This window comes from Aulonocara stuartgranti (assembly GCF_965226115.1).
Source record: "Aulonocara stuartgranti genome assembly, chromosome: 13".
Classification (NCBI taxonomy): domain Eukaryota; kingdom Metazoa; phylum Chordata; class Actinopteri; order Cichliformes; family Cichlidae; genus Aulonocara; species Aulonocara stuartgranti.
The window spans coordinates 23,163,275-23,186,031 of NC_138949.1; the positions used below are offsets into that span (position 1 = coordinate 23,163,275).

General features: G+C 39.6%; 1 protein-coding gene and 1 long non-coding RNA gene across 3 annotated transcripts; both read right to left on the reverse strand.

Moving 5' to 3' along the window:
• Positions 1–3,354: 3,354 nt before the first annotated feature.
• Positions 3,355–3,934, reverse strand: LOC309720482. Its single transcript, XR_014280494.1, has 3 exons — positions 3,884–3,934; positions 3,747–3,802; positions 3,355–3,633 (listed from the first exon to the last, which is right to left on the reverse strand). It is a non-coding gene; the product is annotated as an uncharacterized lncRNA (long non-coding RNA).
• A 463-nt stretch (positions 3,935–4,397) lies between these two features.
• actn2b (actinin, alpha 2b) lies at positions 4,398–22,748 on the reverse strand. Of its 2 annotated transcripts, XM_082557449.1 has the most exons (21): positions 22,414–22,748; positions 18,234–18,348; positions 18,002–18,121; positions 17,801–17,887; positions 17,238–17,325; positions 16,867–16,945; positions 14,335–14,416; positions 13,961–14,046; positions 13,636–13,728; positions 13,124–13,354; positions 12,883–13,030; positions 12,503–12,653; positions 10,259–10,367; positions 9,386–9,526; positions 8,922–9,104; positions 8,553–8,687; positions 8,007–8,186; positions 7,738–7,884; positions 6,555–6,620; positions 6,271–6,429; positions 4,398–6,089 (listed from the first exon to the last, which is right to left on the reverse strand). In XM_082557449.1, the coding sequence occupies exons 1-21, from the start codon at positions 22,537–22,539 to the stop codon at positions 5,931–5,933; spliced, it is 2,685 nt and encodes an 894-aa protein (XP_082413575.1). In that variant the 5' UTR covers positions 22,540–22,748; the 3' UTR covers positions 4,398–5,930. The 2 variants fall into 2 exon arrangements, with proteins under 2 accessions (XP_082413575.1, XP_082413576.1); XM_082557450.1 differs by lacking the exons at positions 16,867–16,945; positions 17,801–17,887; positions 18,002–18,121; positions 18,234–18,348; positions 22,414–22,748.
• Between the last annotated feature and the right edge of the window lie 9 nt (positions 22,749–22,757).

A 22,757-nucleotide genomic window follows, 5' to 3' on the forward strand; every position in this document is an offset into this window, starting at 1 on the left:
GTCTAAATGGACTGACGTAGCTCTAGAGTAGGTTTCAAGTGGCCCTTAGAGGTACTGCAGGTTTTGGTCTTTCTGCTTTGGATTCATATTGAGCCCCAAAGGTTGCCCCTTGGGACACAACTGTAAAATATATGATGGGGTACCACCTATATGCTTTATAATTAATTATGTAAACTAGAACTTTTATCACCCAGAACATCATTCTTTGGTTCAGAACTGCAGGCCTTAGTTTCACTTAAGGTCAGTGTTCATGATTCGAAAAAAAGAAAGACACTGGGGAGAAATGACATGCATGGGAGAATTACAAGGAGAAAACCACTGCTGACCAATCTGAACACAAAGACATTACTGAAATTTCAACAAACAAACAAACAAAAAAAAAAACATGATCCCCCAGACTTGGGAAAAATATTCTGTGGACTGACGAGGCAAAAGTTTAAATTTTTGGAAGGTTTGAATCCTGCTACATCTGGCATAAAACCGACAACATTTTATTAAAAAAAACAATTATAGTTCATGTCCTGAAGGTCAAGCTCACTTAGGTTATTCAACAGGAAAATGGTATGAAACACCTCTGAATGAAAAAAAAAAAATCAATAAAAAGATTAAAGTTTTGGAGTGACCTCATCAGAGTTCAGACTTAAATCAGATTGAGATACTTGGCATAACCTTGAAAAAGGCCATTCATGTTCACAAACCTATAATGTGGCTGTCCATCCATTCCATTCTCATCCGCTTATCCTTATTAGGTTCACGGGAGGGTTGGAGCCTATCCCAGCTGTCTTAGGGCAAGAGGCAGCGTACACCCTGGACAGGTCACCGACAACCATTCACACTCACATTTAGGCAATTTAGAGTTACCAATTAACCTATCCCCATTTACTGAATTTCTTTGGAATGTGGAAGGAAACCAGAATACCCGCAGAGAACCCACACAAACACAGGGAGAACATGCAACTACACACAGAACACCAGGAACACTGTACTACACACCAGGCCTGGTAGTGGAACTGAACTCAGGACCTTCTTGCTTCAGGACCTGGCCATTGACCAAAGAAGGTCAATAGCCAGGTAGGTTTAAATAGCTTTCTTTCCACCCATAATAAATGCCTTAGGGTTTAGGAGGTACATACACAAATAAAATTGAATTTTCTCCCTAACTCCAAGTTTGAGTGGGATGTGGTCAGAGGCAGCCTCCTGTCCCTGTCCTTTGGACTTAATCCTTGGCCCTTTTCCCAGGTCCTCTCACATTTGCAGGTCTATAATGGCTAGCTTGGATCAAAGGAACAGACTTTTGGGCTTTGAGCCAGTCCCTTCATGGACAGGACACCTACATTTCTCATTTATCTTGTCCACCCTTCTAGGTGGGGCGTGGATCCAGTTTTTTCTTCTCCTCAGTGAGCTGTTTCACTGATAGATGTTTAACATCACCACACAAACATTTCTCTTTTTTTTAAAATTGCTTTTGGATGCAATTATAATTCTGCAAGGAGCATTATCACCCTCTTGTGGGGATTTAACTTAACCCAGCATAGTCACAGATGTTCTGGCAGCAGCAACACTGAGCTTGTCCAACTGAAAAGGAAAAAAAAGTAATGCACAATTTTTTCAGTTGTGCCAAAGAGCAGTCTCATCGTTTCAGTGCCACTGTCAAAACCTCTTCATATGGCAGAATGGTGGTTAAAAGTATGATTCAAGCATATCCTACAAAGCAGGTTTTAGCAGACTGAGCTGCTTTTATACCCAGTTTCTCTGTTCTTATGCTGATCACGGATCATAAAAGTAGTTGTGATAAAGAGTGTCCTAAACAAATATCTAACCTTAATTTCTAAAATGAGTTCTGAAATTGAAAGCAACTAACCAATAATTTAAGTTACCCCTATTTCTTCAGTGAATTAAACAAGAACCAAACTTCAACTCCAAAAAAGCCATTTTTCAAAACTGAAAAGTGGAGCTACTTTTACTTTTCTGACATTTACTGTAACATAACTATATAAGTTCACCTTGGAAGTAGTTAAAGTCATTCACAATTAACTTGTACCTTTCAAAAACTTTACTCATATCCACCATTATTTTTTTTATGTTTTCAGAGATGTTACTTGAAAGCTGCTTCTGTTAGTATTAAAATATCAGATCAGAAAATGTTTTTTTCAATTAAAAAGGAAAGTTTTGCCTCTTCAGAAAAAGGCTCAAGACAACAGTGGCTACTTATTCTTTTTCAGGCCAATAAAATCTGTCACTTCATACTATCCTCTGAGTCCATGCAGCTAGTTTATCAGCTAGGCTAGTGCTATAGGTAATCTATAAAAGGGCAGCTGAGAGATGAGAACCGTAAGCTGTACTAGTTTCAACAAAGACTGAGACAACGCTTGCCAACTTTCATGTTTCTGGCACGTGACACTACTCTACTCCTCCTGCTACCCAAATCTGTCCAAACAAGGTGAAGCTTTGTGGCCCCCTAAAGGCAATTTATCTGCTCAAGTACTGCAGATACAAGTTAGGCTTCATCGAATAGCCTAATCCTGATCTGATAAATAGAGGAGCTGAAGTTGTGTTGCTTCCAGCTGTTTGAGTTTAATACCTGTAGCTATGTAGATGACATGCACTGAAGAGCATATCTAATAGCTGAGCTAGCTACTTCATTTACTAGGGGAGCTTTCCAGCATGAGTTTGTGTATTGACTGGTCAGTGCAAACTAAGATATGCATTTTGGGTTTTATGACTCATTATTCAGAACCTCAAAAATAGCAAGAATCCCAGAAAGGAAAAAAAAAGGGTAAGTAATACATATTAGTACATATTCTTAGAAAGACGCATAAATAGTATATCTATACAGTGTTTTGATCTCAAACCGTCACAGTCAAGTGTTCATGCAGTATTTTATTTCTTCTGTTTCATGCCAGGCAAACATGACTATGCCAAAATTTACAGAAACTGGGAATTGAATTACAGAGATCCTAGAACGCTTCAATTATTTGAAGAACCAAAAGTACTTTTACAGTCTTGTGACCACTGGGAACCTGGGTTTGAGCAATGCAGATGTATCTTAGTGGACACCGTACCATAAAGGTGCTAACCAGTCAACAGGTAGTGCAGGTCTGAGGTAGTATTGCGAAACAGTTCCAGGTAAAGCAAAAGGATAGGCATGTAACACTGGTGGAAAATAATCTTCCGTTTCCCTCTCTGAATTTCCATGCTCATAGGTGGCTACATACTTACTCAACGCACCAGACTGGAAGGAAGTTGTAGAGCCCAGCCCATGGGTTCCCCTTTCTGAGTTACTATAATCAAGATTCCCTTCATCATGACCAAGTTGACCCGTTTCAAGCTGAGCTGGAGAAAAGCCAAAATCAGGCCTCAGGTGAGATGTTCCAGACAACAAGGTAGGTGTAGAGTCTTCCACAGGACCAAAACCAGAAGGTTCACCAAGCCCACCTGGAGTTGCCCTGAAGTTGGGTGGCAAGGTTTGAACTCTAGAGGTTCCCAACCTTACTGGGTCATGCATGAATGACACAGCAGGGTCATTTGGATCAGCAGGAACAGGTGGGGCACCTGGGAGGGAATCATAATGGAGGAGAGGCTGTGCCTCTATGTTATAGAACCCACCATCATTGGGATTAGGCAGGCCCCAATCTAGAGAAAAATATCTACAGTAAGTTTAAACCAAGGAACCATGTGATATATATATATATATTTTTAAAATAAGCATCTATAAGATTTATAATCTCATTAAGGTGTATTCCTACCTTTAGCAGGAAAGCCATGCACGTTCCAGCTCAAGAGTGCAATGAATGGTAACTGACTGTAGGGGGGAAAAGGGTCATAAGCACTAAAACATGAACATTTGTGAATAAGTGCATATAATTATTTACCCACACGCTACCTTACAAGAACCCAAGAACCCATTTTGCTTGTCAGCTGCATAAATGAGCAAGACGCTTAAATATGAAATGGCAAACCCTCCTTGGCCAATTCCAGAATGAGGAGGTAACAACACACAGCTGCCCATCATTGACTGCTGACTGAAAATCATAGCAGGCCAATTAACCATACCATTAACCTTTCAGATGGCATATATACTCGAGTGGTAGGGATGAACTGCTAACCATGTAGCAGAAGAAAAATGGAATTGAGGAGGAAGAGTAAATGTCATGAAAGACCAAGTCCCTCCATTGGATGTATTTGCATATTGACTTCATATTGACTTCAAATTGACGTACTACTTCTTCGCTTGCAGCACAACCCATACAAATTTAGGAATATCTATATCTAATTAATCCGCATCCACTAAAATTTACAGTTTGAGATTCTTGTGCAGGGACTTGTTTACATGTGGATTATGGTCTTTCCCCCCATCTGGTGACAAACATAAAAAGAAACACATTCACCATTTGAAATAAATGGCTGCATTATAAAGTTTATTTAATGAATCCATTATCTTGGAGCACAAAGTGTAACTTACTGAACAGAGTCATACTGGAGCCAGCTGTTTTCTCTTTAAGGTGTTTTTACTACCTGAAGTTTTAGATCAATACAACAAATCCATGTCTCTGCCAAAAATAAGAACATCACCTATAGAGATCAGAGGTGTCAGAGTCAGAGCTCACAAGTTACACCAGAAATATTTCTCTTTTGAAAGGAAAAGCTTGCACCTGAAATCATATTGACTGGACTGGATGTATGTTCTGGCATGTTTTAGCTCAGTCTGTGTAGAGTATTCAATGATGATGCTTTTTTAATTATTTAGAGCATCAAATAAAGACAACTTTACCAGCCTATTTTTTTATTATATTAGTCTCAAATCACTGTCATCACCATATTTTTAAATACCACTCAATTTTAAAATTTCATGTTCAAACAGTATGGAACATGAGTATAATATTCTTGTCCCACATTTTACAGTAATTTCCTCAAATGCAATTTAAAGATAAATATGACATTGAGATCCTTTGGGGTTTTTTCAGCTTACCATGGAAAACTACTACTAATTGAAATTAATGGGAAGCTTCTGGACAAATAAAGGATTTCGATAAACACCACAGCCACAAAGTCTAGTATTGTTAGGCCATTTTTTCCCATGATGGCACCACCTGTTGTATTATAGTTGATATTTATTATATGTGCAGTTCTTGAAATTTACTGTCCATTTTTCCAGACACATGTAAGCATTAGAGTTTGTCACTACCCAACAAATGTTTGATCTTACCATTAGTGAATACTGCACATTTAGTCTACAGTGTTTTCAGCTTTCAAAGCACTGAGCAAACATTTACTTTTGCCTTCGTGTGGTTTTCGATTTGTCTTCTGTTGGTACTGCATATTTTTGGCCTTTTGGGGAACACACTGTTTATTGATGGATGGCAGTAGGTCTGAAATTGCTTTTGCAAACTGTAATTCACTTGAAGCATGTCAAAATGCCTTATCAGAAGATTTTATTCCCAAAACAAGTGTACTGTGGGGAAAAATAAAACAATACACAACATTGCTTGCCAAAAATGACTATTTTCTTTACAGAAAAATTACTGAAACACCACGATCCTTTTGGTGTATGACTAACTAATCTCCTTTATTTCCTGTATCTTCCAGTTTTACCTAAATTCCACGATCCTGAACCAAATCATCATACCACACAAGCAAAAAAAAAATCAAATTGAATTGCTTCTAATTTCAATTTTTTCATCATTATTTCTATGTTTTGGGAAGCATCTTCTGCCAGACAGCACAAGATGAGTACTAAAGAAACAGAACAATGCTCAGCATGAGTAATGTGTCAGAAAACTAATCAATAAAGACTTTCATTCCATTTGGTATATTTGATCCAACTTGCATTATAGATTCCTTAACTTCACCATGAGATGGAGGGGAGGGAGGGAGGGTGGGAAAGCAGAGGAGAGGTTAATGGATGGTGGATGAAAGGTTTTCTGGTCAGGTTAAAGATCGCTCTCTCCATAGAGGGCAGTGGAGAAGGCAGTGTAGTCCAGTGCCCCGGGTGGTGCTCCATGACCAGCGTAGGGTGGCATCCTCATGATGCAATACTCTGCTTGTTCAGGGGGAAGTTCTCTCCTGAGCTCCTCTACAAGTATATAAGGCTGTGGACGTGGAAAGGTAATTGCATTTCAGATTCTTACTCCCATTTTCTGTTTTAATTTGTTTCTCATCTACAAAAAAGTACATCGTAAATCAGTATGACGCGGCAAATCCCTGGAAATAATGACAGGAATAGCTTATGCTAAAAATATCTGCCCATATGCCAGTAAGCCCCATACACACCTTATCAGCAGCGAGGATCCGGAAGGATGCCACAACCTGCTCGGCAGTGTCTGTATCAGCAGTCTCTCTGGTCATAAAGTCGATGAAAGACTGGAAGGAAACGATTCCCGTAGCATTGGAGTCTACCAGCATCATTATGCGAGCAAACTCCACCTCTCCCTGAAATAGGCGTGAATGAAGACCCATAATGACTGCATGTATGTGTGACTGTATGTGTGAAAATCAAACAATTGCAGAATTTACTAATAACACAGCTGCATCCAAATAACAGTGAAGCGCCTTACCAAGTCATATCCCATGGAGATGAGGCAGGCTCTGAAGTCATCTGTTTCCATTGCTCCATTCTTCTTCTACAAACCAGACGCCAAATTTCAGAAAGTGTTGTCAGAGAAATACAGAAAAGATAAAAGTTTTGATAAAAGTTGAAGATTTCATGATAAAAAAGCTTAAAGGCTAATATGGCACATGCACGTGCATTCACACTGAAACTGGGCGCATGGAAGTTGGAAACACAGATCCAAAGCATTCTTATCAATCACAAAAAGCTGCAGCATTGTCAGTTTTGTAATGAGATTGGAATTTGTTGGGTGTATTATCCAAGCTGTTACTCCATCATGGTGAGGGGAACCAGTATGTGGCTGTACAGATGTGACTTGAATACGTTTGAGACATGCTTGAGTAAGTCATCTATCATTGAAGTTTTACTATATAAAAATAATCTTAACCAAATATATATAGAGAGAGAAATACTTAGATATTTTAATACTTTCACAGCAAGATACCAGTAAAAATGTTTAATCTTCACCTTTAGTCCTGACCAACCTTCATATTAAATATAGGGGTGAGTGCAGAAGATTGCACTTTGAACTGGATGGGATTTAGCAAGTATCAGAGACAGTATTTAAAACATGGATGTAGCTTCTAGATCTGAAAAGTAAAGCCAATGAAGTTTAAACCTGCTTTCTTTTTCATGCAGGTTTACAGCCAGACTTTATGGGCACAACTGCTAGCTTCAAGTAAATAACTAAAACATAATTTGTAAATTATGGTCCCCATTAGAGTGAGGAAGGAAGATAAAACGGTATGCTCATTGGTTCATCAATCACAAGTCATTAGCTAATGAGCATGCAGTGTTGCTCAGCTTCATAGAGAGATCCAATCCTCGCTCACCACATAACGTTACAAAATACTGAGACGGCAGTGCCAAAAACACCCAGCTTTACAGAGAGACTGCACTGACCAACATGTAAAGCTGCTGTCGCTACATCCGTGTTTTATACAGTTTATGGATGTCACAAATACCACATAAGAGTTAACACCTGGGTTTTGATGCTCATAAGCTCAAGACACATCTCTCAAAACTGGGCTACCCCCTGCTCTTCTTCTGAGCTACTGAGATTGCTTTACATCGGCCACTGGAATAGGCAGAAAATGGCTCTAGTGAAGTGAAATGGCAAAACGCTGTACCCTGTCAAAGTGGTTGAAAGACGATCTGAACTCATTCATCTGCTGCTGACTGATGCCCTTAGCATCCCGGGTCAGGATCTGGGTCTCAATCTCATTGATAGTTCGGGCGATGGTTGTGAGGAGCAGCTCCCACCCAACACGGATGTGCTGTGTTGACAGACCAGAAATGTTAAAAGACTCTGGAAATCCAAGTTTATGTTGACAAACCTACTTTAAGAATCAATGTATTTTTCTATGTATATGTAGCTATAAAACTCAATTTCCAGTACCTCCATGGTGTAGTTGGTGTGTTTGTTATCAAACACAAGTGACTCCTGGATTAGCTGGTGGTCTCCCTCTAACTTGTCAATATTGGGTTTATAAGCAACTATGACATGCTCGATTTGCTTCAGCTGGGTCATCTGGTCCTCCAAGGTGCCTCCTATCTCCAGGGAGCAGCGCCCTATTTCCTGTTAGGACGGTACATGCCACGAGGTTAGCTCGTAAGCTCGTTTGATCATAAGATGGGGCTCTAAGAGCCCCATCTTATGATCAAAACTGGTCATGAAGAGGGTTTGCTTACTGAATCTGCAAAGAGCCAATTACATGTGACTGACAGTAATTTTACTCTGTATAAGAACTATGAGGTGAGTATATACATGTGTGTATAAATATATCCTGAGTAAATTTACTTTGTATTATTCAGATATCATCATCATCAGGAATGAAACTGCTATTCTACTTGTCTAAGTACAATGAATTAGAAAATAATCCTCTTCCATTTCAGACTTTATTTGATTAATGTAGAATTTGCTTATTAAGCCTGTATACTGAACCTCCATCCTGGTCTGTATCCAGGGCCCAATCAAATTAGCCTGGGCAGCAAACTGCCGTCTCAGCCTTTCGTTGGCATGCTGGCGTGCCATCTCCTCCTGGAGGGCACTATCTCTCTGAGGAACCAGCTTTTTCACCTAGAAAACATGCACAGATACACAGAACAGATACATTATTGCTGGTTGTATAAATTACATTTTTATTAAGAGATAGTGATTTGGATTGCAAACTTACTAAGCGATTGCTGACTCCTCTGTCATAAAATATCAGTATTAGTAAACAATGATAGTGTTCTCTTACGTCCACTATCTCTATGACTACCCTTTAATATACTCTCTGAGTCTATAAATCAGTTTGAAAACTGTAGCTACCTTTTCCCACTTGTTGAGAAGCTCTTCAGTTGTGATAGTGCTGTAAGAGTTGATAAAGCTGGCCTTGATCCCATAGCTCTGTGAAATTTTCTGCACCTCATTGTGGATTCCCAAGATGGCCTGTCTCTCTGAATCTGCCTCGGGAAGAGTAGCTTTGAACTGCTCATGAGCTGCGATTAGACTCTGGAAGGGGAAGCAGGAGAGGAAAGTGTTGAAATTTTATGGAAATGTCAATTTTGTCCCAAGAGATAACATTATGTGCTGTTTTTTTTAGGGTGTGACAAATAGAAACATTGCGCACTATATAGCATTTTTGTTTTTTCAACACAACATTATATATTATGAAACCCAATCACGAGGAATCCATTAAATGGGCTTATATGAAAAACTGTAAAATTACACTGTGATCACATTATAAGCACTTAATGCCAAAGGCTGCTCTCCTCAGAATATAGTAAACTTACCTGAACCTCTTCAATAGTATGCACTATAAACATGTCCTGCAGATCCTCCATCGCTCCTTCCATCCAATTGTTGAAAGGAGCAGACCTCTTAGCAAATTCTAGGAACAACTGATCAATGGTTTCCAGCAGTTTCTCTGTGCGCTGAGAGGATTACAAAACATAACAGACATGTTTTATAAATGTTGAAATCCTAAAATTGTCACAATATCTAATCACAGCTCAGCGTTACACTTTAGCATGACTTAAACACCCTCTCACCTGTTTTGAGAATGATGGCAGTGTGCATAACTTTCTTTGACTTGTTAACCCCAGCTCCCAAGTCTGGCTTGGTTGTTCCTGACAGAGTCCCTCCCCTCAATGGGAGATAGTTGGAAGTAGAAGATGGAGATAAACAGCCCCCTGTTCCTGTCATTCAGACTTAATCCTTGGCCCTTTTCCCAGGCCCTCACACATTTGTGGGTCTGGAATGGCCAGTATGGCTCAGAGGAAGTGGCTAGTGGGCTTTTAGCCAGTTGCTTTCTGGATATGACATCTACATCCATATCTCTTTTATCCCCTCTACCCTTCTATTTTACCTTTCTATGCGGGGCAGGGATTTTAGAGGGGATCCAGTTATCTGTCCCCTTCAATCACTTGTCTCTTCAACACTCACATCAGTGACAGACATCTAAAATGCTTTGACTAAAATTTTAATTGAGCTGGCGTTTGATGGTAGTTCAATGCGTAGAACATTAGCACACTCTTGTGGGGACTTAATATATACAAAGAACTTGAGAACTTTTAAGATCTCTACAGCTATAATGGATTAATACCTAAAGCCTTTGCCATAAATCCCCTTCAGTCATACACTCACAAGTGAAATTTTGTTCTTACCTCCAGTGCCTCTCTCCTCTTCTGAGTCAGCGTTCCCAGCTTGTCCCATAAGTCACAGATGCTTTGGCAGCGCTGGTTAACAGCAGCAACATCATGGTAGTCCAACTCACTAGGAAAAGAAAAATAAACCTGTTGTGCCATTTTTACTTCTGGAAAACAGAGCCCCATCCACCCACCAGCACTGGTTAGAGTTGTGGTATACAGAATATATAGTATGATATAGAGATATGTAAATCCTACTGCATGAGAAAACTGTATTAAGTTGAGGTAAAACAACAAAGAAAAGAAAATTTGAGAGCAAATAGCTATAATAAATAATAATGAGGACTGCAAGGTGACTTTAAATTAAAGTTTAACACATGAAAAAACAGAACATATTCAGCTCAGTCTTGGAAGAAAAAAGGGCTCTTGGCTTTGAACTTCAGAGCGTTTAAAACTGCTTGAATTAGTATTCAGGTTTAGGCACTCATTTACAGAAAATGCACCACCAAAATCATCACAGTGTTGAGACTCTGTCACTGCTTTCCCTGGATGAGCATCTGAAGCTGCACTTTTAGGTGAAAGTATAAGTGACCTCAAAGGAAAACAGTGAACAGGGTTCATGTAGCATTTTATTGAGATGTCATTCAATGGAAAAGGTCAAAATACATCATACGGTAAACTACAGGAATAAGAGTTGCCTTAACCCCAGACCGCTTCAAGCTATTTGAAAAAAACAAAAATTAAAAATGCTTTTTGTCTTTGGTAGAGTCTTGTGTGCAGTGGAGGTCCACTGGTAACCTGTGTCCCAGTGGGGGTGGCTGAAGATGGCTGGGAGATGGTATCTCTCACGGCAGACATTATTCTGATGAACTCTGCTAGCCTCGTGTTCAGCATGTAAATGTGGCACTGTGTAATGAAGAAGCTGACGAATCACAAAGAGGTAGTGCGGCTTTGCGCCAAATGGTGTCTCATGGTATTGTGAAGCTTCCCCAGCTGAGGCATAATGGTTGGCATGTGGATATACATATGGAGGCACTGGCAGAAAGCCTTGGTCTTTGTTTCTCTGTCTTCACCTAGATGGTCATAGATAGCTGCATAGCAACTCAACTCACCAGGTTGGTAAAAGGTTCAAAAGAGAGATGTAGTGCAAAATCAAGCTCACAGGTTTCCCACCCTTACTGTGTTCAAAATTTCCTTCATCACCTGCATGAAATAGAGGTGAAGGAAAGCATATAACTGGGCTAGGTTGAGTTGCTCCAGAGACTGAGTAGGTTCCAGTAAATCATTACACAGAATTAGCTTCAGGTATAGAATTTACTTCTGAACTCGCTGGATTATGCAAAAATGAGACAGCCGTATCATTTGTGTCAGTAGGTGGAGGAGAGAGTGAGCCAAAGAGAAGGACAGCATGCACCTCTGTGTTAGAGACCACATCCTTAACAGGATCAGTCTCTTTCCAGCCTAGGAGGAAATAATATTTAAGGTATGTGTTCACATAATAACTTTGAAAATATGACTGCATCCCAGCGCATTATGATCTCAGTGAAGTTTTAGTCTTACTTTTAACAGAAAACCAGCATTTTGGTCAATAATAATAATGTATACTTTATTAATCCCATAGGAAATTGCTTAGTCCTCTGCATTTAACCCATTCACTCAGTGAAGCACCGGGCACCTACCAAAGGGTATCTCAGTGTAGCCGTTCGGTGGATTTGAATCCCTGATTGGGGGGGATCATGGTGCAAACACTCTACCTACTGAGCTATCCCTCAATAACTGATTCCTTCTCTTTTTTCCTCAGTGTTTTCAAATATAAAACAACAAACGCTCTGTATTCACATCTATCATTGTGCACTGATTGAAAAAAATCTCAGAAGTCCCATGAGCCACACCTTTCTCATTTCTGAGTACTTAAAATCTTAACTAAGAATACCTCTAATGGCTACCTAACCTCTGCCTTGGCATCTAGTGGTTCTTAAGTGGTTAACAGTTAATTCACATGCATTTGAGATGCATGAACCATAGCTTATTTTCTGTGTGAGAGGACAGCAGTGACCTCTATTGCTTGTCACCCATAATTTAACCCAGTAATCACCGGTGGGTTGTACTGGGTCTAAAGCCAAAAAACAATGCATGTGCATTTGTGCATGAAGTGTGCATGAAAGAAAAAACAAGATTAATTTCATTGACTTTACTATTATTTCTCCTGTCCTGGATTTCGGTGATACGTGACTGCATACATCTGCTGTTGGGAGTGCATACTTTAGTTCCTGTGCAATGGCAGCAATCTGCTCCACTCTGTCCTGGTGGGCTGCCAAGTCACTCTCAAAGGCCTCGTGTTTTCGAAGCAGTGCTCTGATTTCTGTCAGTGTGGCTGTTTCGTAGTCCTTCTGGGAAAGGAACAGCTCTTTACCTGAATGTCACATATGAAAAAGGAATATTGAGATAATAATAAGGTTCTACTAAAAACAGTCCTTATCTGGTCATTACAGATGCAGAAATTAACCTTCAATAACATTTCATTATGAGGAAATCTAAACAGTAAAATGCACTCTATATAAAGTGCTTGGCCAAGATAAACACGTGGACCTATAGACACATCAACAGCAATCAAAAAGGTAAATACACAAACTACAACTGACCGCTGGCCCAGTTCTCATGATTAGTTGCTTTTTGGCGAAACTTTTCTGCAAGGTGGTCCACCCTCTCAAGCCTACGGATCTCTGTAAGAAGCCATTCCTCGTACCCTTTCTCTGCCTGCTCCAGACCCTGCCATGCACTGGCTATATCCTGTCAACACAATGCAATCTTTAGTGTCTGAACCACAACAGAACTGATCGCAAGACTCAATCATGAATGAATGAATATGAAGTTGTGACTTACAGATACCATCTTCCCCTCAGAGGGCATAAAGGCAGGCCGGTTGCTGATGCGCAACTTGGTCTGAAGGGTGTTGAAGTTAATTTCCAGCTGGCACTTCTCCTGCACTTTCGGGGGCTTGTGCTGGCGTCTGTAGTCCCTGAAGTCCTCCAGCTTCCGTTGCATCTCTGCCATGGTCTTCTCTGGGGTCCGATTCTCCAGCCAGGGAGTGGTGCGGCGGATCCACTCCAGCAGCTGGAAAACACAAGGACAACATGGGAATAAGTGGAGTGGCAAGAGAGTGGTGATAAATAATTGATTTTTCCAGCAGATGGATCTCAGTTTGTAACATCAGTGAGATATTTGAGTAGAGAGAGAAAATTTTGTTTTTGAACTTTTAATTTGAACAGCCCATAATAAACAGAGGACAAACAAAAATGTACTAATACTGTACCTTAATCACTGTTATCCAAAAAGCACATCACTTTGAAAAATCTTTCATGACACAAAGTGCCATCATTATATTTAAACTTTACCTCACTGGCCAGTCTCTCATATTCTTCCATCAGTTTCTCATTCTCTTGGTTTACTCCAAGCACCTTACAGATCCTGTTGGCAGCAGTCTCCGCCTGAGAGCACGGGGACAATAATAATGTAATTAGATCAGAGAACTAAGATGGCAAGGATTTTTAATCAGTGTGCTGTGTCTAAATCACACTGAGTATATATATATATATATATATATATATATATATATATATATATAATATATAAATATATATATATATATATATTTTTTTTTTTTTTTTTGATATTCTCAGAATAACATGGTGCTATTGAAAAAAAGACAGACAAAACTACCTGCTCAGCTCCAGCAAAAGCATGGTAAAAGCAGGACACATAGGTCATGATGGCTCTCTCATCGGGCTTGGGGGTGTTGATGATATCTGTGGCATGAAGAGGGATGAAAAGTCAAGGTGGCAGAAAGAATTTAAAGGAAACTACAGCTACATTGGATAATAGAAGGAGATATTTTTTATGGTTTTCACTTCCGTTCAGACATAACAAAAATGCAGTTAGATATGAAGATAATTATATGTGACAGAAATCTATGTGGTTGATATTTGGACCCCTGTGAAGGAGATTCATCCAAAACAATAGATATACATTGTTAGCACCCATTACCATAAACAGGACACAAAAAACTCATATTTTTCCACTACATAAAATATTACCCTCTGCATCCAGCATTTTTGGAATGTCCAGGTGTTTTTCTGCTATGTCAAAAGCCAGGTTCAAGTTCCCCAGAGGATCATCCTAAATAAGAACACAGAACATCACTGTACACCAGTGCCACACTTACAACACCACTGAAATCCATGCAATCAAGGCACAAAACATGTGATGGTCATATAATCTACATGCACATTTACTAGCCCTCAACTAGATCCTTGCAAAACCTTAGAAATTACATCTCTTAGTTTCCAAAGAACTTTAATACCAGTTTAATTCTTTATTTGTTGATTAGATCACATTCACAGGAAAGGTCAGTTATGTCTCAAATAAATACCATTTATTTATCTCCATCTGCCCTTTATTATGAATATGATTGATTTTTTTTCTTTGTTTGATTAAGGAATTGCTGTTTTAGTCTGTTGCATAAGAGATGATGAAAGGGGAAGCATTTAATAATCTATAACCAGCAGATGTTTATTACTCTCTATACCTCTTCTTATTTTTTAATGGAATTGTTTTAAAGAAATGCATTCCTCCTTTTTCATACTAGTTACTGTGACAGGAAAATACAAGTGTTTGACAGGACAGGAGTTGTGCCTTGAGCCAAAAGCTGACAGTGAATCCCTCTGCTGCTGATGGGGCTGTCACTAAGAGTGCAAAGGGGTAAAGGAATCATACTATCATGCTGCTGTCCCTATCACTGTACCGCTGTTCCTCAAAGGTAGAGGGTAGGGGTGGTGCACAACATGACAGGGGCAGCTGCTCACATATCCGGTACAAGAAAGATAGATAGATGGACTGGGTGGTAAACTGATGGCATAGAGGAATGGAAATAAGAATACCTCGAGCCTTCTGTGTGTGTGTCTGTGTATGTGTCCCTGACAAGAGCTGTCTCAACAGGCTTAACAAACTCGCTCACCTGGAGCCAGATTCAAAGGTTGCCTGATGCACAATGCAACTGTCTCCAAGCAGCATGAGCAGAACTGAAGTTCAGGTGTGACTGAGTGTGTGAACATGGATCTCAAAGACACAAAAAGTGTGAATAAAAGGCTGTAGCAAGAAATAGTGTACTGAAGTATATTACTAGCCAGCATGGTTTGTTTACATTGTCCATTTGAATCATTGTATATACTTTCATTATTTTCTAATAAAAGTATCACCGTCCTTGCGGCGATTAATAAGTATCACTGTGATGTTATGAGTGTAATGCGTATAGATGTCTTCCTGACTTTTATGTGCACCGGTGGCCTCTAAATGGGGAATACGACGTGACAGCATGGACAATGGCAGAGGTAAAGCTAAGCCTGCGCTCTGCAGGGACTAAGCTCATGTTTCTGTGACTATTCAGGGTTGACTCCAAGTCAGGCCAGTCAGCTGTGTGTAGAAAAGTGAGTGCCTCTGATCACAAAATGAATGAAAAGTCACTCTTCATATCCTTCCAAGGTGGTTCCCCTGCTATATATTTACAGTAACAGGGAACATATGGCCCGAGCAAACTAAATGTTCTGATGTGAGGTCAGCTATGCTGGCTGTGATTTTTTTAAGGCTTAAAAAGGGAAGAAAAACATCTTTTTATGAACTCACACCTGGCAGTTAAAGCATGACACCTCAAATAGTCCTATAGCAGCCTTGCCCTTTCCATCTGGCTAACACAGCACCTTCTTCCAGGAGAGAAAAGTTTACTTGTGTATTATCGCTACTTGGCGAACAAGGGAGGGCTGTGAGCTGTGCTCTCTAGCCCTCTGCAAACACGCAGCAAATAAGCAGCTCACCGAGGCCCTCACCTGAATCCTGGACATCTGCTAAACCAGAACATTTAACTGAGACATACATTTTTGACCTAAAATGCTTCACACTGATACTCTAGTCATTAAGTAGGTTTCAAATGCAGAGAAAAGTCAAGACTCTTCAGAGTGTAGAGGCCATATATTTCCACCATGTGGTAACCCCTTGTTAACAAGGGAGCCTTTTAAATCTAATCTGGTAATGGGCGCAGCGGGTTGCACAAAAACACAGCAATAAAATTGAAATAAAAGTTGCAGTTTTCATGCTAATTATGATGAAATTGTGTGCTAGGTAAACTGATTTGCTTAAGCATAATGAAGCATGAGGCGATACTAAATGAGTGCACTCACAATAGAGAGAAACACATTCATAAATTAAAGCCGGATTATAACCATTAGCCAAATAACACATTAATAACACAACACAGCAGACTTCCTACAAACACCTTACATCACATTAAATCACTAACATGTAGATCTTGTCCTTTGAAATGCCACATATTTCTAAGAATATCCAAAAGAGACACAACACAACACCCCAGGATCGTTAAAACACAAATTAGTTTGTCAAACAGATGACCACTGCAAGCGAGTTATTAGCAGAGTAAAGAGATCAATTGTGTAATCTTCTAGTAGTAAATAAAGACTTCTTTTCCACAAAGCGGACAAAACTGTGCTTCTTATGTTTGTGGAAATCAAAGTGTTATTGTGCAAGCTTGAAACACAGCAAGCGAAACCACACAACACCTTGTTGAGCTTAGAGTAGTCGAGGAGGTCGGGTCTGTGTCTGTGAATCAGGGCGCAGAAGGCCAGGCCATCCTTCCAGCTTCACCAGTCAATACAGAGAATAAACATGTCAGGTCATAAAGATGAAATTTCTCGAGTCCAGCTCCGATATTCACCATTAAAGCGGTGGTAACATTTCCCTGATGCTACCCTCTATCCTCCTTTTTATATTTTGTATTACTAAAGTCATCTACAGAAGAACTTAGTATTGATATCATGCTATTAGATGAACCTATTGACCTAACAACCACTACATTATGTTATAATAGATTATAGACACCTGGTTTACAAGATCTAAATTCAGTGGTCACAATACAGTGTGTCATACTCACCTGACATGGAAGTTTTGGACATTAACATTCCTGTAGGGGGCAGTCTTTCTTTGACACCACAGTAGAAGCCCTTCCTTGGCAGATGTTTCTGAGGAGAACATGTATTTGCCATTTAAACGTGTGGTCAGCTTTCTCATTTGGCACATACTACACAAGCATTCTGTGCACTGATATATCATACAACTTGTTTTTGTGACAAGTGAACTCCATAACAATGTTTTCATTTCGTTTGCAGGGTTTTTTGTGCAAATACATATATTATTACCCACCAAAGTAAAGTCAACAGAATGATGATGGAATTTTTAGCATTTTTTAAGTGATGTTTAATTTACTCGAACATAAAATGCACTTTTATTTATAAACTGGCCAAAAACAAGCAGGAAGGATGCTGGTTTTTATTTAATAAAGTAATCCAGTCTGTTGTGTCTATCTATATGTGTGGATTAATTGTGCTTATTTGCACAGTCAGATGCGAAAATGCCCATTTTACAGGAAAGGTCTTGGTATGTTGTCACGTAGCTTGAAGCACCTATATGTTCCTGGACTGTGTGTGCTAACCTCACCTTCCACAGATATGTCCTGAATGGCAAAGCGGAGGATTATAGTCCAAATCATTCCAAGAGTCATCTTTACATTCCCATCCACAATCTCTGAAACAAAAAAGTGTCTCCAGCAGATTATTTCACAAGGTAAAAATTCCTGGTTCCAACTCTTGCATCCCTAAATGGTTACATTATATTCATACACAGGACGTGCACAGGTACCTTCGGCTCCTATTGAAACCAGTTTGACTCCTTTACTTGTGATGAAGTCCAAAGCTTTGTTAACATTTGCGATCTTATGAAACCGCATCTTCCCTCTATCTGGCTTGGGTAGCCTCTCTCCTGCAAACACAATATGGTGTGCATATAACCTCAGCTAATAAGACACAGAAAGAAAGCTGACTGAAACACTAAAAAAAGGCAAGAAAATGAAAACTCTCTTTAGTGCTCCAACCTGAGATAACTTCCAGCAGCAGCATGAGTTTGAGTCCATTCCTGAAGTCCTCCTCAATGTTTTCAATTTGAACACCAGCTTTCCTCAGGTGGGAGTTACACCAAGCTGTGAAGGTCTAACAGAAAAAGGATTCCCAGCTCAATAAAAATCGGATTTGACTCAAAAACGAAAAGAAATTTACAGCAGTCAGTTAAGTTTTCTTCACTTTTGGGGGCATTTTTGTTTAACTGGCAGTTATACTCACTTCTAAAAATTTATATCACTTTTTTAGTGGATTAAACTACAAGCTATTCCTCTTTACAGTAAACCTAAACAAACTGGGATCTTCACTTAGGACTATAACCAAGTCGATTGTCCATTAGTTAAACATTAGTGTTAAGTTTCAACATTTCCTACAATGGTTCCATAGCTAACACCTATCAGAACAAATGTACTCCATGTTTGGAACTCAAATACTGTAAATCAAGTTAAGACAGGCTCATTGTCTTTCGCCTATTTTTATAAAGCCTCTATCAATAGCTAGCAGCAGAGTTCATGGACGCTGAGCACTGTAAGGATGAAAGCTGGGAGCCGACCACAGAGCACATTCCAGCTGATATAAGGTGATAAATTTAGACTGCTCTGCCGTGCCTCATGATAAAAGACGGGGAAGAAGAACGTCAACATGAGTGAAAATGTCACGTGGACGAGGGACAAGTTTTCCCCTCACGTCACTTTCTGTCACTATTTTGCCACTTCGAATATGACACGTTGATATGTTACAGCTGCATGGAGATAGCTCTATCACAGTACACGTGTGCCGTTCTTCCAGACCACAGGCATTGCCGATGAAGTGTGGAGACAAGCCAGGAGTGAATGAATGATGGGCACATTAAAAATTCTCATTTAGAATAATTTGAAAGATATGCCACAAGGATGAGTAATGGATCTGGATGTTGTAAATATTACCCTCTGCCACACAGAAAATATAAACATTTCAACAGCTCACTATCATTAGATAGAAATCAAGTTTCAATTTGGGCTGCCCAACTATGGCAAAAGAAAAAAAATCATTATTTATGTTGGTCAGTACTGATATCATGATCATTTAAACTCGGTTATTCGTAGACCTTGGAAAATTAAACTTTAAAAAAGTGAAGACAATTGTCTTTTAAGTGACTGAATTTCCTTGAACTTTAATTACAATTCAGCACTCTAAATAAAGAAATAAATGCAAATTGAAATATATCTGCCACAGTCTGGCAGAGAATGAGTTCAGGCTTTTATGGAGGGGCAGAAATGAAGGACAAGCATGTTTTGAAAGGCAATGTGGGAGCAGTATTGCAAAATGATGCGCCACAATAACAGTTTCATCTTGTTTTTTCTTCCCCAATAATTATTGGTAGACAAAATTGTACTAAATATTTACACTTTTGCCCATCCCTAGTTTCTATGTTTAGATGTATGAATCATTGAACTAATCAACTACATGATAAAAATTGTACATAAACAACGAGCTGTAGTGTGATATTTGCGTATGCTACACTTCCTGATAACATGTTTCAATTTTACCTTTCATCTCCATTAACAGGAGTAGAGAATGAAAGCATTTACTGATTTTATTAAAAATAAATAGTTTTCAGTGAAAAGATAAACTGGGTTGACTTTTGCACTTTTTCCTTTGAGTTTCATTTCCTTTTAAGAAAAATTGTGATTTTAGCCCATGAGAGGAAAAGATCACAGCTGATGTCTATCTAAAAAGAAGCACAGAAGAACATTTTAAATGAGCTAATTTTACATTTTTGTGACTTTACTTGCATACTTTCTAGATTTATATGTGAATAAATAAATACTCTAGAGTGACATGGGGAAAATATTTTAGGATTTTCCAGCACTGATCCACGGACAACCTTGTACCCAGGAGGACTGCATATGCATGCCCAGCCAGCCACTCAGCTTCTCGCCCCGCAGGTGCCGGAGCAAAATCAGAATATTACAGGCATTAGAGTAAAGGCCATCCCCATTCCACACTGAGTGAGTCCCTCGGGTGTGTGTGTGTGACAATGAGCCGCTGCCTTCCTTGTAAAAAAAAACTTTGTCTGCTGGTCCTCCAAATCTGGCTCTGCCACTATCCGCAGAACCCTACTTTCCAAGCATCCCCGCCCTCTACTGCCCGGTGACGATTAAAGCTAAAAATATTTATGAATCACATCCAGTGAGGACCGACCCTGTCACTGAACTGACGGATGCCTTTGGGGGCTCACTAGGTCAGAGGCTGGCAGGCTGAGACCTGGAGGATGGAAAATAAAAGCGAACTGGATGCTTAACATTTTGGAAAGACCTAGCCACATCAGCGGATCATGGATGACTATTTTCACTTGGTTTAACTTAGATGAAGGATACCCATATGGAAAAGATATATATAAATCTTATAAAGTTTGTATCTGTCTTGTGTGAAACTTGTATGAAAAGCATATAAGTGTGAAAACAGATATAAGATCCCTTGAAAAATTATATAATGAAACTTGTATGTTTTGGATACTTACTAAAACAATGTATGAAAGTAATGCGAAAGTGGCCACTTTCATGAGTAAATCATGTAAGCCTTATATGATTTACTCATGAAAGTGGCCACTTTCATGAGTAATCACATATAAGTTTTTACTATTTCTTTTCTGTATGGGTATTCACTATGTATCAGTCACATTTCATCACTTTCGCTCAATGAAACCGAGCACCCTGGCTGTGCCTACTCTGCTCTGTCATCAATCTCCTTGATGAACTCATATGAATTAGGCAATAGATTTAAAAAGGGCTCCATATAAGCAATAATATATAGCAACCACAACTAGAATTAAAATAAGCTAATTGCACCATGGTATAGGAGATAATATTTTGGAAAAAATGACAATAGATATCAGTAATAGAGCAATTTTGTTCCATTTTCAACAAATAGAAGCTGCAGCACAGTGTGGGTGCTAATATTGAGCGTCAAACTGGGGCACAAAGGAACAGAAAAAACTCAAACCACCCTCCAATGACCACTTATCAACTCAAAATTAGATAAAGAGTGGAAAAAATAGCTGTGTATATGGACTGTGGTGTTGCTGCCTGGTGTTGCCAAAAATACAGTTTTATCATCCCTGCGCAGGCCACAGGAGGTTACGAAGGGCATGGAGGAGCTGATGGACTCCAGTTGTGCAAAGAGCTGCAGTATAAGGTCCCAGCCAATTTTTAAAGCCCTAAAACCAACTGACGGTGTTGGGGGCCGAGGCTATATCGAGTCGAGTTGGTGCTGGTACAATTTTTCTACGTGGTTTCTATAAACAAAAGAATTCCGCACCAAGGACACTGGATTAACCCTACTAATGCCTTTTGGTCCCGAGGTTAAAATTAGATGGAGCGTCCATTCTAATCCCAAGAGCGTCATCATGTGTTAGAAGCATCTGTTGACAGCTCGCATTCCTCGCGTATCAGTGGAGAGGCAGCAGTCTGGAGAGCCGCTGGAAGGTACAGCTATTGTTAGCTGGTACCCACCACCGCATCCGTCCCTCACGCCTCACGCACTGGACCCTATCTGCGTCAGGTCTGCGGCACTTAGCGAGGACCACACCGGAGGTTAACCAATGCCACCTTTAAAAATAAAACTAAACGTTACGTTTACCAGAGGTGGGTGAAGTAACCCCAACGGCCACTGACTTCTTAAGGCAAAATTCAAGCTGTGTAGTTGTGGTTGTATAACTTGTGTACCTCTATAACTTGCTCCCGACCTCACTGAACTATATTTTGGGTAATGTCTATCAGTGATACGAATAACAGCTACCCTATCCCAACATCCAAGAACAAAATGTCCAGTAAAGAGATCAAAATACTTCAGCAGCGTGACTTGTCGCGATGAACCCGCTGAACTGATTTTATTTTGACAAGGTTAACCGGAAGTTTATCTCCCCGACTCGGCGTGCTTAACGTCTCTCAAGACTTTTTTTTTTTTTACTGTTAGCCCAAAGTTATGAACTGTACTACTGTGTACATATGTAAAATATATATTTTTACATAGAAATATTAAAAAATTACCATAACATCTAAAGTTACACAATTCTGAGTAAGAAAAGACCAAGCTGTTTAATTTCTCTCTAAAATAATATTAGCTAACGCTCGATAGTTTTAGACTTTTTTCAGAAACAGACGATTTTTTACGTACTTTCCTCTGTTGTTGTTCCCAGGCAGGGTCTAGTAACATGTCCCTGTCCCACTCTTCCTCCTGGATCATATACTCATCCTCGTAGCCGTTATCATAGTGCACCGTGGTCTCCACCTGGGTCATCATTTTGCCGATATTTTCTTTCTTTTTCTTTACGTCGAAACTCAAATGTTTTCCTTCAGACTATAGATTTAGGTCTAACTGCCGAGCACAGAAAAAAAAAGTTCCTCTTTTCACAGAGCTGCTCCTTCGTTTGTCTCACTCTCTCACGCTTGCCCTTGTCCTCCCGACCTGACAGACGTCTGGCCCTGGTTGCCACAGATGAACAACAGACGGTATCATTA